At 46.0% G+C, this 13828-nt stretch overlaps 1 protein-coding gene across 12 annotated transcripts in view; it reads right to left on the bottom strand.

Annotated features, from left to right (window-relative positions):
* CRB2 (crumbs cell polarity complex component 2) overlaps positions 1–13828 on the bottom strand; it is a 143653-nt gene that overhangs the window by 9438 nt on the left and 120387 nt on the right. For 11 of the 12 annotated variants that reach the window (XR_012155262.1, XM_073314524.1, XM_073314519.1 and 8 more), the window contains 5 exons: positions 8221–9174; positions 6783–7345; positions 4717–4882; positions 3111–3978; positions 809–925 (listed from right to left, as the gene is read on the bottom strand). Coding sequence is in view for 11 of the 12 variants with exons in the window: in XM_073314524.1 (XP_073170625.1) it covers positions 809–925; positions 3111–3978; positions 4717–4882; positions 6783–7345; positions 8221–9174 (2668 nt within the window). In the remaining variant the exon portion in view is untranslated. The remainder of the gene's footprint in view (positions 1–808; positions 926–3110; positions 3979–4716; positions 4883–6782; positions 7346–8220; positions 9175–13828) is intronic. The other variant, XM_073314522.1, reaches the window with a different exon arrangement.

The following is a 13828-nucleotide window of genomic DNA, read 5'->3' as shown; positions in this document are numbered from 1 at the left end:
TAGAGCAGTATAAACAAGTCATTGTCTGTATGAAATTTTAGTTTGTACTGACTTCACTAGTGCCTTTCATGTAGCCTGTTGTAAAACTAGGCAAATATCTAGATGAGTTGATGTATCCCGTGGAAGACCTCTGCGTATCCCCTGGGGTATACGTACCCCTAGTTGAGAACCACTGGCCTTTAGGACCTTGCAGTAATTACTTCCAAAAGGCACAATAGTTTGAAAAATTCACCCATTCACACTCATTTCCTTCCACTATCTCCGGCTGAGAAAAAGCCAGCGGAGCAATTTGGGTTAGGTACTGAACTCCAGCGAGGCGAGTGGCCATCAAGGTCAGCGTTTGAAAGAGCAGAGGATGGACAAATGTAAACAAATGTTTGCAGTTTCTGTTGCGAAATGGTGATCTTTGGGTTTGAGGCAATTCCCTGTAGTTGGGTGGCCCATGCTGGGTTTCCCTCTCTAACACAGCAGTCAGTATCACTATTCACCTGAATTTACATCACCATTGTTATCACTACATGTGCTGGCTCTAACTATGGCATGCAAAACACAGACATTTCAAAAATGAAGGAAGAGCACACATTCTGGGAGGATGCTCAATACCATTGCCATGCCTCAGGACTGCCTCTTCCACAGCATGGCTGGGTGAAAATTTAGGCGTAATCATTTCAATAGTGTGGGGGGACAAATAACTGCGATGAAAAGTATTTGCCAGCCTGCTCCAACAGTCTCCACTGTGGGAAATGTGATACTTTGGCACTAGTATCATCTGCAATTGCAGGCAGCATCAGGGAACGGCACTTCTTACTTCCTTCCGGTGAAGCCCGGCTTGCAGGTGCAGTTGGCTCCCCATGTCCCACTGGTACATTTGCCTCCATTCAGACAGGTGAAGTTTTTGCCGCACTGTTGAGGTGGGAACGGCCATCTGGCAAAACCACAACCACACACATTAAAACTGTCCTATTCATAGGAGCAGGAATGTCAGCTATTACTGAGGGAAAGGAGGAATAGCACACTGGAGTAGTAGGCAAGAGATATTCCTGACCAGCAGTTTGGAACAACCACAGATAAGACAAGCCTCTGAGAGCCCATCCATGGTTTTACACTCAGCCCAGAGAATGCCGGAATAGGATTTTTGCAGTGCTATGCAAATTCTCCTAGGTTATGTCAGCATTAGGATTTTCCCCCTAAAACTTCCCAATCTTGCTAACGCTGATGCAGCTGTACTCGTCATGGCAATGTTAGGAGCGCAAGTGGATACAGGGCACCACTACCACATTGACCAACCCCTCCTCTTCACAGAAGGACTGGAAGACAGAGTGGTTAAAATGCTGGCAAACTGTCTTCACTTGCATGCCCACTGTACTACTCCCAGTGATGCTGCAATAGTAATGGAGTGACATTTTTAGGAGTCCTAGTGTAGATGTGATCAATAAAGTTCAATTGTGTATTTGTTTATCAAGTCTCAGTGCTCTAGTATCCTGTCTACATAACACATTGTTTCCTAGTTCTTTTGTTCATTAGAAACATTCTTTCACTTCTAAAAAATGCTGGAGTCTATCTAAACTAACAACAACATTTGCTATCTGCTCCAAAAGTGCAGCTCTCAACCCTGCTGCCACTCATGCTACAGGCTCAGATGGCAGGCTCACATTATGAATCAAAGGCCCTGGGAGTTCCTCAAATGCCTGAGATGCTTGAGTCATCAATTAAAAAGCAAAATACAGAAAAACAATGCTCCACCACACTCTCCTCAGGGACAATTCCATTACAGTCACCAAAAGCCATGCATAAGTAAGTCCCATGTTCTTTCTAATGGATTGATCTGAAGTTCATTGTCATTACTGGAGAGGCTTATGTGTTTCAAGGAATGGGATCCTGTTCAATACAGGGGGATAGATACACACACACACACACACCCTATCTACTGGGTGCTATATTGAGTCACAAATTGAATAAGAGTCAGCAATGTGAGGAGCTTGCAAAAAAGGCTAACATCGTTTGGGCTGTATTAACAGGAGTGTTGTAAGAGGAGACAATTGTCCAGCTCTATTCGGCTACGGTGAGATCTGGAGTACTGCATCCAGTTCTGAGCACCACACTTTAGGAAAGATGCAGACACATTGAAGAGTCCAGAGGAAAGGTTAAAAAAAACTGGACACATTTAGTCTTGAGAAAAGAATACCGAGGGTGGACTCAATAACAGTCATCAAATGTGTTAAGAGCTGTTATAACCAGGACAGTGACCAACTGTTGTCCACGACCACTGAAAGCAGGACAAGTGGTGATGGGCTTAATCTGCAGCAAAGGAGATTTAGGTTAGATATGAGGGAAAACTTTCTATCTATAAGGGTAGTTAAGCTCTGGTATAGGCCTCTAAGAGAGGTTGTGGAATTCCCTTCATGGGAGATTGTTAAGAACAGGTTGAACAAATACCCAGCAGGGATCATCGAGATTTACTTGGTCCTGCCTCGCACAGGTGGCTGAACTTGGTGACCTCTCAAGGTCCATTCCACTCCTACATTTCTATGATTCTAGAACCTGTCCATGGTGCATCATTGAATACTTCCTGTCCTGAGCCTCGGAATTGTGGAACTGGAGGGCTGAGAAGGTGAGTTATTTTTTGAGGAAGGAAGGAAACCTCTCTCTAGCAGGCTGTTCTTGTTTGTTTACTTTAAAGGCAACTGTCTGAATCTGCTCAGAAGTTTGGAATGCTTGAATAAGTCCTGCAGGAGATGGATTTGTGGATAGAATGTAGGTGAGGTGGCAAGACATGCACAATAAATGCACTTTACCATGTGGTTCTGCAATTTATCGTGTAGATGTCACTATTGAAGAATGGCCCTTCTTGTTCCAAGGTGCTGAGCAGCCTTCAACAGAATTGGAGGTTGCCCAGCACCTTCCAAATGGCAATAAGCACCTTACGGGATCAGGGCCACAGTACACAAAATATGCCAAGCCTTCTAGACACCTGCTGGTCACAGACTGACAGTACGTCTCACTCATCATTGACCTTTCAGCACCAGAATATTTTTTCAACATCTTGATAAGGTAAAATCCAAGACACCTGGATGCTACTTTATCCCCAGTAAACCAAGAAGGGTACCTACTCGCAGCGAGGTCCTGAGTACTGAGCTGGGCACTCGCAGGAGTAGCTGTAAACCCCATCGACACAGGTCCCTCCATTTAAGCACTGGTGTCGTATGCAATCGTCCACATTGATGTTACACTTCTTCCCAATGTATCCCCGGAAACAGTCACACTGAAAATCTGCCACTGAGTCCACGCAGTCCCCATGGATGCACGGGCTGGACTTGCAGTCATCTATGTTAGACTCGCACAGAGGCCCCTCCCATCCGGCAATGCAGGCACACCGGAAGGAGTTAAACAAATCCTCACAAGTGCCCGCATTGAGGCAAGGGCTTGAAGCACACACATCAGCCCCAATGCAGCCCAGCTGGACGTGCCCCCTGTTAGACTGCCGAAACTGCTCTGTCTGAGGGTAGGAGAGCGCGCCAGTGAATGGCAGATATACTCCCCCTATGTTCACATGGCCAAGGCAGCCTGTGAAGTTCTCAGCTAGTACAACCAGCACATTGTTCTTTAAGAAGTCCAGGTTCCCAGCATTCCCCTGGAGAGTCATGTTCACAGAAGCATCCAAATGAACTAGCCACCGTGAAGACAGTGCAGACGGCTCTTCCATAGACAGAGTGACCCTGTGCCAGGAGCCATCCGCAACGGGTGTCTGACTCAGGAAACTGACCCCCTCAATGCTGTTCCCACTTCTAATATCCACAAGCAGAGTGGAGTTCTGAATGGCAATTTGCAGGGAGTCCACCTCTTCAGTAGCCCAAAGCAAAATGGCATCTTCGTCCCTGGTTTTGAAGTCTAGGTGGAGGCTGTTGAGAGCTCTGGTGACTGAAGCATTGGTGGTGAATTCAATGGCAGCATTGCCATGAAATGTTGCATTAGCCAGACCTGAAATTAGAAGACCTGAAATTAGAAGATAGACAGCCATAGGGATTTGAGGGACATTAAGTGTCACATTTGATAAGAGCCACGTGGCAAACTCCTGGAAGACTCTGTTCCATTAGTATCCTGGGAAGCTCTGTGAAGAGGTGGGGTTTGCATCTCATCCTATATTTTAAAGCCTTAGCAGCTGGTGACATTAAAGCTCTTAGCTATGATTGGCTTCCTGTCTAGGAAATCTCTCATGAGGCCAAGATGATCTAACTGGCCTTCTCCGTCTTGCTGCTGTGGTTATCTCCTAGCTGACTCAGAAGCTGCTGTCATACACAAGGGTAAGAGTCCTGCTCTACGAAATAACCTGAGGTTCTGGAATTGGCAGAACATTAAGTGAAAAGGGCTGATCCTTACACTGATTGCACCTTAGCATCGTTGTAATCAGTGCCAGAAATGGACAATTGTCTCTCTTCCCTAAGAGGGTGAAAGTTAAAGTAGCAAAAAGAAAATGCTTAAGCGCTCTTTCTTCACTATTACATTCTAGGTGACAAATCCGTCTGGAGCACAGACCTGAGACAGCACACAGCATGCTGCATTCTTAGTTTGCTGAGCTGAGCTCCTCTCTCTGCATTCCTTTAGTTTTCCAAGTGCCTATGGCAGTTATGGCAACTGTGATAACTGGAAATACTGACTAATTGAAGACAGCCAGCTATAAAGCCTTTTCCTGCACATAATGAGGAGGGCAGCACTTACATACATATCCTGCTGGAACATCCACGCAGGAAGTGGCTGTGGGACAAGGGTCACTTGCACACCAGACTCTCTCCTCACAGGTTTTCCCAGTGAAATTTGCTGGACAGCTGCAACTGAAGTCATTCCAGGTGATAGTGCATGTGCCACCATTGCGACATGGTCCAGACTGAAAAACAGGAGAGCACATATTTAGGAAGAGGATGGTTCATCTTTGGATAAAAGAAATGGAGTTCGGTGGAGGGAAATGTGACGTTCAAGACTTGCATTAATGGTGTTTGAATTGGGGAGGGGAGATATTGCAGTAATGCTGATAAGAACAATGAGCTGGAGACAACAGAAATATCCTCTGAAACCAACACCTAGCTGGGATCTTTCCTCTCCCCCCAGACCCTGCTGCAGCTGTGATAACTCAAAAATGAGTTTCCTCAGTTTATAAGAGAGCTGCTGGCCCCCGTGGGGACCTCCTAACTTTAGAATTCACTCCTTCCCTTGATGCAAAACAGTCTGTATTTGCTGACCTTCAGGTGATGCTGCAAATTTCATCTACTTGAGCAGGTGTTTGGAGTATGTTGTGCTTTGGGGGGACATTGGGTCTCTGTGGGATCTGATACAAGGAGATTATGTTTAGTTATTGGCGGGCAGGGGAAAATCAGCTCTAATCTACTGTTCTTGTTTTGTTATGGGCTACGCTGTTGATTACCTACCAGAGCCTACCACCTTTGAATTAACATCTTTTTTTAATTTGGTCTTTGTGTGTTCAAATCAAAGCAAACAGCTGTGTAGCTCTCTATAGCCTAACTCCTACAAAAACTCACAGTTCTTGGTTTTAATAAGTCACCCTGTGAAATAAATGCACTAAGGCGCAGAGATGAGAAAAGCGTCATGGAGTAGGACCTGGATGAACTCATGGTTACAGATCACAAACAAACAGAGGCAAGACATGTTCCATACTACACCTCTCATAGGAAATTAGGGCCTTCTCTTCTGACACAGCCTCTCCTTTGCTGCCCAGTCCTTTGATAGCATGAAGATTGCAAGGAAACACTGGCTATTGGTGGATCAAGAAACCTCATGGTGCTAGGTAATTGCTGATTAATTACATGCAGTTGAGAATAGTCATCACGAGCTAAAGGCCAATTCTAAGTCATTTAAAGCAAATAGAGAAGGTGCCAATCCCTGCAGGTTCCATTAAAACTCCTTTAATTGAAGCATTGATGTTCACTGGCACCTGAACACAGCACATCATCATAATAACCCTTAGCACCTATATAGCGCATTCCCTTTCCAAAGTGCTGTGTGAAGAGTGGCTAATTATAACCAACTAAAATCACTTCGCTGGAGTTCACAGGTGCAGGTGAAAACAAAACTGTGAGGCGCAGAAGGAAGTGTGAGAAACATAGGAGGCAAGTTGCAAAAGTCCCTGAAAACAACACAAGCAGCTGTTTCCAGGGTGACACTCCCACCAGCAGAAGCAGAGCAGCAAGAGGTGGCAACAGCTTCCTGCAACAGGTGCAGTGAATGCAGGCAGAGTTGGGAGAGGCAGCAGCGGGAGCACAGCCTAGCACCCTTCACATACAGCAGGAAGGAGAGAGAGTCCCCCATCAGACACATCCTGACCCCCCCAATGGTACTGAGAGACTCAATTATTGTTAAAGAGATGGAGCACTGTGGGCCAGAGGTGAGAGCGTATTTGGAGGGTGGAGGGTTGAGAAGGTTAAAGGATAGGGTGTGTGTTGGTAGAGTTGTGTTGTTTGGGGTGCATAGATCGGGCATGGGGATAAAGAAGAGGTGGACTGCTCAGTGTGTTTGCAGGATGGAGGTGGTTTTGGACTGTTGTATGCATTGGGTGTGGATGTCAGCTCTGGAGGGAGTGGTGGGTAGAAGTATGTGAAGGAGATGGATTGGATGTGGAATGTTTGCGGGCTTTGCGCTTCTCCTTCAACAGTTAAACACTCGCGTTTTTCCTGAAATCACACCAGTGAAACAGCCAAACTGCTGTATAGCCACAGAGGCTTGCTTGTAATAAACAACCATGCACATATGCAGAAAGCAGTGAGAGTCCCTACCTTGCAGGTGTCATCAGAGATGCAGCCCGGTGCGAGGTTAGTGGTTTGTACCACGTACACCTTTTGTGGCAGACTGTAGTTCTCAGCCTGAGCAGGAAAGAACTCCATTCGGTGGTTGTTGAGCTGGACATCTTGAAGACACCCTTTAAAATATCCTCCCCATGTGCTCAAATGGTCTTGGTGAGGAAGTCCACCAACAGACATCTGAAAACCAGCTACAAGAGGCATCACTGCCAGCTGCCCTAGCTCCACATCTCTGTCTGAATGGCTGACATGAACTCTTCCTCCTTGGAAGGTGAGAGTTACCATATATCTTCTCCCATCAGCCAGGTTTTCTGAGAAAGTCACAGCATTTGCATATGGTGTTGCTATCCGGAGCTGGCCATTCTTCAGGTACACAGTGAGGCAGGGGTCAGTCCCATTGCTGATTTGCAGCACTAGGCCACTTGGCTTCAGAGTACGGATAAAAAAGGAAACATTGAAGTTTGCACCAAGATTATCAGCAATTGTGAAGGAAGCAAAGCTGGAGGAATTCTCCAAGCCAAACGTTCCTGCTGGGTACTCTGGAAGGGAAAGGAAAGACACATCAGTTCTGTAAGGCAGGGCAATGCAGGTGGCTTGGGGATGTTTTGAGCTCCAACCCTTGCATGACTTCTCTTTCAAACTTGCTTTCCACTGTGTATCACAGGACTGGACCCCGTTCCTAGAGACTCTGGGAAAGGCAAGTGCCAAAAGCTTATGGTATGAAATATTCACAGAAAGCAGGTGAGTGTCTCTCCTGCCTCGGGACAGTAACTCATACATACATGGCACACCAAGGAAGAGAGCATGTATCATGGCCCCTGACACACAGCACATTAATTTGGGAAATTTTAATCTACAAAGCTGCTTTTAAAGTTCCCAGCCCCCACAACTTTACAGGAGTTTTTGTACTTGCTACATTTAGAGAATGGGAGTGAAACCAGAAACTGACAACAGTATTAATCCAAGCCCTGCAAGACTGTGAAAATGCATCAGGAATAATCTCAGCTCAGATTTCCAACAAAACAGTTACCTTTAGCACTGAGCATTTTATCTACAAATACATGTTCCTTTTCACCCGGAACTTGAGATGGGCAAGTAACAGTTTTTCCTAGTGAAAAGGCTTCACTGCCCTTCTGCAATGTGCTATGATCTGGTGCAAAGAGGTGGTCAGGGCATCTGGCTCTGGCTGCAATGATATTTACACCACGTAACTGACAATCATTCTAGCAGGGGCCAGCTCTGTTTAGTCACAACATAAAGAGGATTTGATAGAAAGTCTATTTACAGAGGGTTCAATTTCAGTTCCGACCCTGGTCGAGCAGAAATTGCTGTTGCTTCCAAGGCCAGTGTCACTTGAGGTCTCTAGATCGCTCATCACCAGAGGAGTTGGCAGCTGCCATCATTTGACACTTACCATGTGAACAAGTCTGGCCTTCATAAGGCCTAGAGCAGTCACACCTAAAGGTTGCCCAGAGGTCTACACACAGGCCTCTCTGAGAACAGGGCTGGGAGTGGCACCATTCTGTCCTGTTGCAGCCCAGCTCCACTGAGGAGGATTCATGGTGGGGGATATCCCAGGGAAGAATAGCCTGATAATCAATCTGCAGGTCCTCCAGGCAGCCGATGAAACTCTCCCGGCTCCACGTATTGTTAGCTGTCGAGTCTCCATCAACTCCCCCGATGTAAGTTTTTAGGAAGGCAGGTGAAAGAGAAGCGGTACCATCTGTAGTAGGAAAGTCCTGCAGGCAGACTCCTGCGTCGCAAGCTTTATGCCAGAGCTTTAATTGTAGAGAGTCTTGCAGAAGAACCTCAGCTTTGTGCCACTGGCCGTCATCAACCCTCAGCCCCTTCAAGAGCAAAGAGGATTCAGTATCGTCTCTCCTCAACCCCACATGCAGCATGCCATCAGAGAGCTCCAGGAACAGATACTCTGCTTCATTGCCTCGGTAGAAGAGGATGGCATCAGGCAAGGTGGTTCGGAACCGGAGAGACACTGTGGCCAGGTAGTCCCCTGCCACATCTGTCCTGCTCCGATTATTATTCATGGGCATATCAATGAAGATATACCCTCGGGAACTAAAGGAAAATGTGGTTGGTGTTGAGCATTTGGCATCGTAGAAACCAGGCTGGCACTGGCAAAGGTGTCCATGGGTATCAGCTTGGTATGTTGGGATGCACAAGGCCTCGTTTTGGCAAGCATGCGTCTGGCACCCAGTAAGCTCAACAGAGCAGTTCTTCCCTCCCCATATGATGCCATCCTGACTAGCGGCACAGTAGCAGAAGAAGTCAGCAATGGCATCCTTACAGGTAGCTCCATTCTCGCATGGGCCATCCTTGCACTCATCGATATTGACAGTACATTCCACACCTGAGAAACAGAGTAAGAAACAGGATCTTATTGTAGGTGATTAATAAGATTAATAAGACTGGGACTTTTCAGCTTGGAAAAGAGATGACTAAGTGGGGGGGGACATGATAGAGGTCTGTAACATCATGATTGGTGTGGAGACAATAAATAAGGAAGTGTTATTTAGTCCTCATAACACAGGAACTAGGGGTCACCAAATGAAATTAATAGGCACAAGGTTTAAAACAAACAAAAGGAAGTATTTCTTCATACAATGCAAAATCAACCTGTGGAACTCTTTGCCAGAGGATGTTGTGAAGGCCAAGACTATAATGGGGTTCAAAAAAGATCTAGAGAAGTTCATGGAGGATAGGTCTATCAATGGCTATTAGCCAGGATGGGCAGGGATGGTAACCCTAACCTCTGTTTGCCAGAAGCTGGGAATGGGTGACAGGGGATGGATCACTTGACAGTTACCTGTTCTGGTCATTCCCCATGAAGCACCTCGCATTGGCCACTGTCGGAAGACAGATGGACCTTTGGTCTGACCCAGTATGACTGTTCTTATGTGATTAGGGTTTGCTGTCCCAAAGCAGCAAATTGGTCACAACATCAGCCCTCACTGAAGTCAGCACCTTGGGTCATTGCCATACAGTGAAACCACTCTCAGGCCACCAAGGAGCAGCTGGATTTTGGGGCTACAGTGATCACCAAGTATGTGATTTTACACAAATGGAAGAGTAGGTTTATGCACAGAATAGAACAGTGATATATGGACCCGTCTGAATTAGCAACCAAAGAAAGACAAGCCTATTGCCGTAGAGATCAGTTAATGAAATCGAAGTATTTGGATCCCATTTCTAAATAAATTTTGAATAAAAACCACAGAGACTGCTCAGAGAATGCCAGATTTCTATTCCACTTAATCCCTCCTCCTCTACCCTCCTCCCACCCCTCCCTCTTCATGTACGTTTGCTATTTTATTACTGTAACCCTCACCCTATGTGATATCTATGTAGTACTGTCTGGTTTTGCAGCGTTGATAGGTTGTAAAATTGCACAACTGCAATTTTCTATTGGACACCCCATGAAACATGCAGTATTTGGCACATACACAAGCTGTAAATCATTTACCTTTTTGTACTTTTCATTGTCTCTTTATGAAAATTAATAAAAAGATTAATCACAACAAGAATTCAGTGCATTTAAACCAGACACTTAGTGCACAAAGCACCACAATACACAACTATGCAGGGAAGTAAATGGAAACAAAATGGAAGAGTTAATCCAATAATTCCTAAAACAACCCTGGTCATAAACACTCATGAAGTTCAATTCACCACCAAAGAAGAAATAAATATATGCCCCAAAGGCACGTGTTGGGCCAAATTCAACACTGTACAGTCTCACTGAAGTCAGTAGGGTAAAAAGCCATTGCACTTTATCCTACAGATACTAACCACATCCCAGTAGAACATGGAGCGGTTAGCAAAGATTACAACCAGATCTGCCATCATAGTGTCTTCAGACTGATGAAGAAAAAACATTCTTTGATTAGATGCCCGTCCACTGTTCATCAAGCCCATAACATTGGTTTCTGCTAATCTTCAGAGACAGCCACATGGATAAGACAAGTATGGATTATCCAGATCTAAATGCATTACACAGAGTCCAGTAAGCAAGGATGGCAACAAGGAAAAGAAGGAATCCAAGCACAAAGGAAGTGAATGGAAATAAATGACATTTAAAAAGAAAAGCCATTAAAGTACATGATGAAGGCACAAGGCAACAAAATTAAATAGTAGCCTGAGGGTGAGAGCTGAGGGGAGATGGAGGTGCTGCATTAGGAGCAGAAGAGCTGGACCAGTAACATAGATCTCAGCAAAGAAATGGGGTTTCTTGAATCCCTGTGCCAGTTCAGTGACATAGTCCCCAGCAGTGTCTTGCAGTAAACCTCAAAACATTTAGTGTCCCCCAAACTAGCTGTGTTAGTTTACTCCTTTCAGGTCCTCCCAGGATAGGTCTCCTATGGCCCTTCAGACAAAGCATTCAGCTGTTGCCGAAGAGATGCCAATCCATCAGTCATACTTCAGATTTAACATCACCCATGTCTTTCCAAACTGCACGTCAATGCGGATCCAAGGGTGTAAACCTTACAGATCTGGAAAGTAGGATGGCAGGGATTGGAGGCTCGGGTAAGCTCGGGTCTGTTCAGCTAAACTGGTTCTGTGCTGTGGGCACCATCAAGCCAGCACTGATCCACCATTACCAGGTAGTGGTCTCTGAGATAATTCATAGGGGGACTGCTCTGCATTGTAACTGTGGGCAAGTGCTGCATTTTAACAAGGACCACTGCCCTGCAGCAAAACTTGGTGGGAAGATTCAGAACTGCTTCTGAGATGGCCACTGGTGTCAGAAGCATTTCTACACAGACAGGTCAGCACCCTTCCTCCACTTGACTTTGGGGGAGGGTGTTGATCTAGGCACGTAGCGACAGCCGTGCCATGCAGGGTCCAGGTACTTCCGCTGAGGAGGAAGAGGGAGAGAGTGTGTGGCGGGTGGAAAATCAATATCCATCTGCAGGGATTTTAACAGAGGAGTTGCAGCAGGAACTGGGTGGAATGAGCCAGCACAAAGCAGGGTGTGATGGACAGCGCCTGCCTTGAAGAAGCCCCGGACAGGAAAAGACGGGGAGTCTTTGGTCAGGATTATGGTGAAGTGGCAGAGGCACATTAATTAGCAGAGGCACAATTAAGGCCAGAGGCCTGGCTGTTGAACAAATTGAGAAATTATTATTAGGCCCAGCATGGGGTTCAGGCTGCTGCCCACCAGGACTGGATATCAGGTTGCAAGGGGTGCTCAAGCCAGTCAAGGCCTGCTTGCAGAAGGCTGCATGGTGACTACCAGGGCTGTGGTCAGCAGAGACCAGCATTGTAGGTAGCAGACAAAGATGCAGTGGGGTCTGGTCTCTGAGAAGCAGAGAGTGGAGAAGCTGGCTGGCTGCTCTCTCTGAGTGGGAGACAGCTCCATTTCCCCATGCAGAACTCACCCCCAGTTGGCTCTCTCTTCTCAGCGTTGGGAACCTCCACATTAAGACAGCAGCAGGAAAGCCTGTTTGTGCTATTTGCTAGACTCCCAGATGACACCTGTGGCGTGAGCTCTCCACACCAGGTGGCAAATTAATCCCCGCAGTGAGTGCGCAGCCCCAAGTTTGTGGCTAATTAAATGCTGAGCGCTCCCCCGGGACACATGTTTTGATTCCTGGTCTGTTTTGTTTGGAGTGGGTGAAGGAGAAGTAGTTGCCACTTCAGATTTTGATACATCTTGGCTGGCTGTGGCTGGTGCCTGGCAGACCTAGCAGCACATGTGCAGAGAGAGAAAGATGTGCTGGCTGTGGAGTCATAGGGCAGCTCTTAGTAGAGCAACAAAGAACAGATCACCATCATTGTCATCACCCCTGCTTGCAAACAGCCACAGGCAGGAGAGAGGCAAGGCCTACGAAACAATGTCTAATCCATCCCCCTCCTTTAGGGGCCAATGGAGCATGTGGCTACTGCTTTGGCCAGTCTAGTTTTAAAACATCCCGTGACAGGGGAGACTGTTCCAGAACTTCCATCTCAATGGAACAAATATTTCATGGAAACCAATGTACCGCCCCACTTACCAGTTCATCCCTTTGCGCTTACTGTACCTCCACATACACTCCCAGTAACGCCCCTCCCTCCCTGGCCTTTACACCCTGAGACTGACAGCTACTCTGCCCTCGCCCCAACTACTGTCGCTTAGGGTCTGCCTATGTCACCCCCTCTAGTCTGCTGATAAATTTGTCACCTTTCCTGAACATCCTCCAGATTATCAGACTCTGGTGATACTAGATTTAAAAAACCACAGTCAGCTGCAGGGAAAAGAATTCCCTTGCTGTCTTCTTTCTAGATGCTAACTGCAGCTCACCAGAGGGGTTCAAGTTTTGTGTTTTGGCTGTGAATGATTCAGTGTTAATGCAGCCAGGAACGCAAATAGCAAAGAGAAGGAAATCACCCCACTCCGGAAATAACAAGACTTTTGCTTTGGGCCATTACAGCAGAGAGAAAGATGCAGACCATTTCCTGGACTATACCTGGTATCCCAGATTTCTCCAGACAGGATGGTTGTGTCTTTGTAATCATACTGGAAGGGACTTTTTTTAAAATTCTGTTTTAAACTTTCAGTTGTATTCTTAAAGGAGGAGCACAGGGTAACCTGTGAGCACAAATGTTCCATTTCAGGTGTTAAGAGAACAGAACTTAATTCCATGTTGCAAAAAGAGGTACTTTTTGCACTTGCAGATTTTGCTGTGTTCCCTCTGAGCACCTGATGCTAGAGCCCAGAGAAATATCCCTAAATAATAAAGGAAAAGACGGCATATTATAAAATATACTCTGATCTTGTAGCTCTCTTTAATTAGATAAGAAAATCGCTAAGTGTCTTAATATAAATAAAAGGACCAACTAACAAATATAAGAGGAAGCAGCCATTTAGAAATCAGAGACTTTCAAAGTTGTCAGGACAATTACCACTACTTTAAAATATTTTGGTTAATTCAAGAGTGTTCAAGGTAATGACTACATAAACCAGAGACACTAAACAAAACACACACGCACACTCTTATTACAGCTTTGAAAGTCTCCAATTTCCA

This window comes from Lepidochelys kempii, chromosome 16, assembly GCF_965140265.1.
Source record: "Lepidochelys kempii isolate rLepKem1 chromosome 16, rLepKem1.hap2, whole genome shotgun sequence".
Classification (NCBI taxonomy): domain Eukaryota; kingdom Metazoa; phylum Chordata; order Testudines; family Cheloniidae; genus Lepidochelys; species Lepidochelys kempii.
Note: the sequence above shows the minus strand (reverse complement) of the source record. Positions and strands in the feature narration are given on the sequence as shown.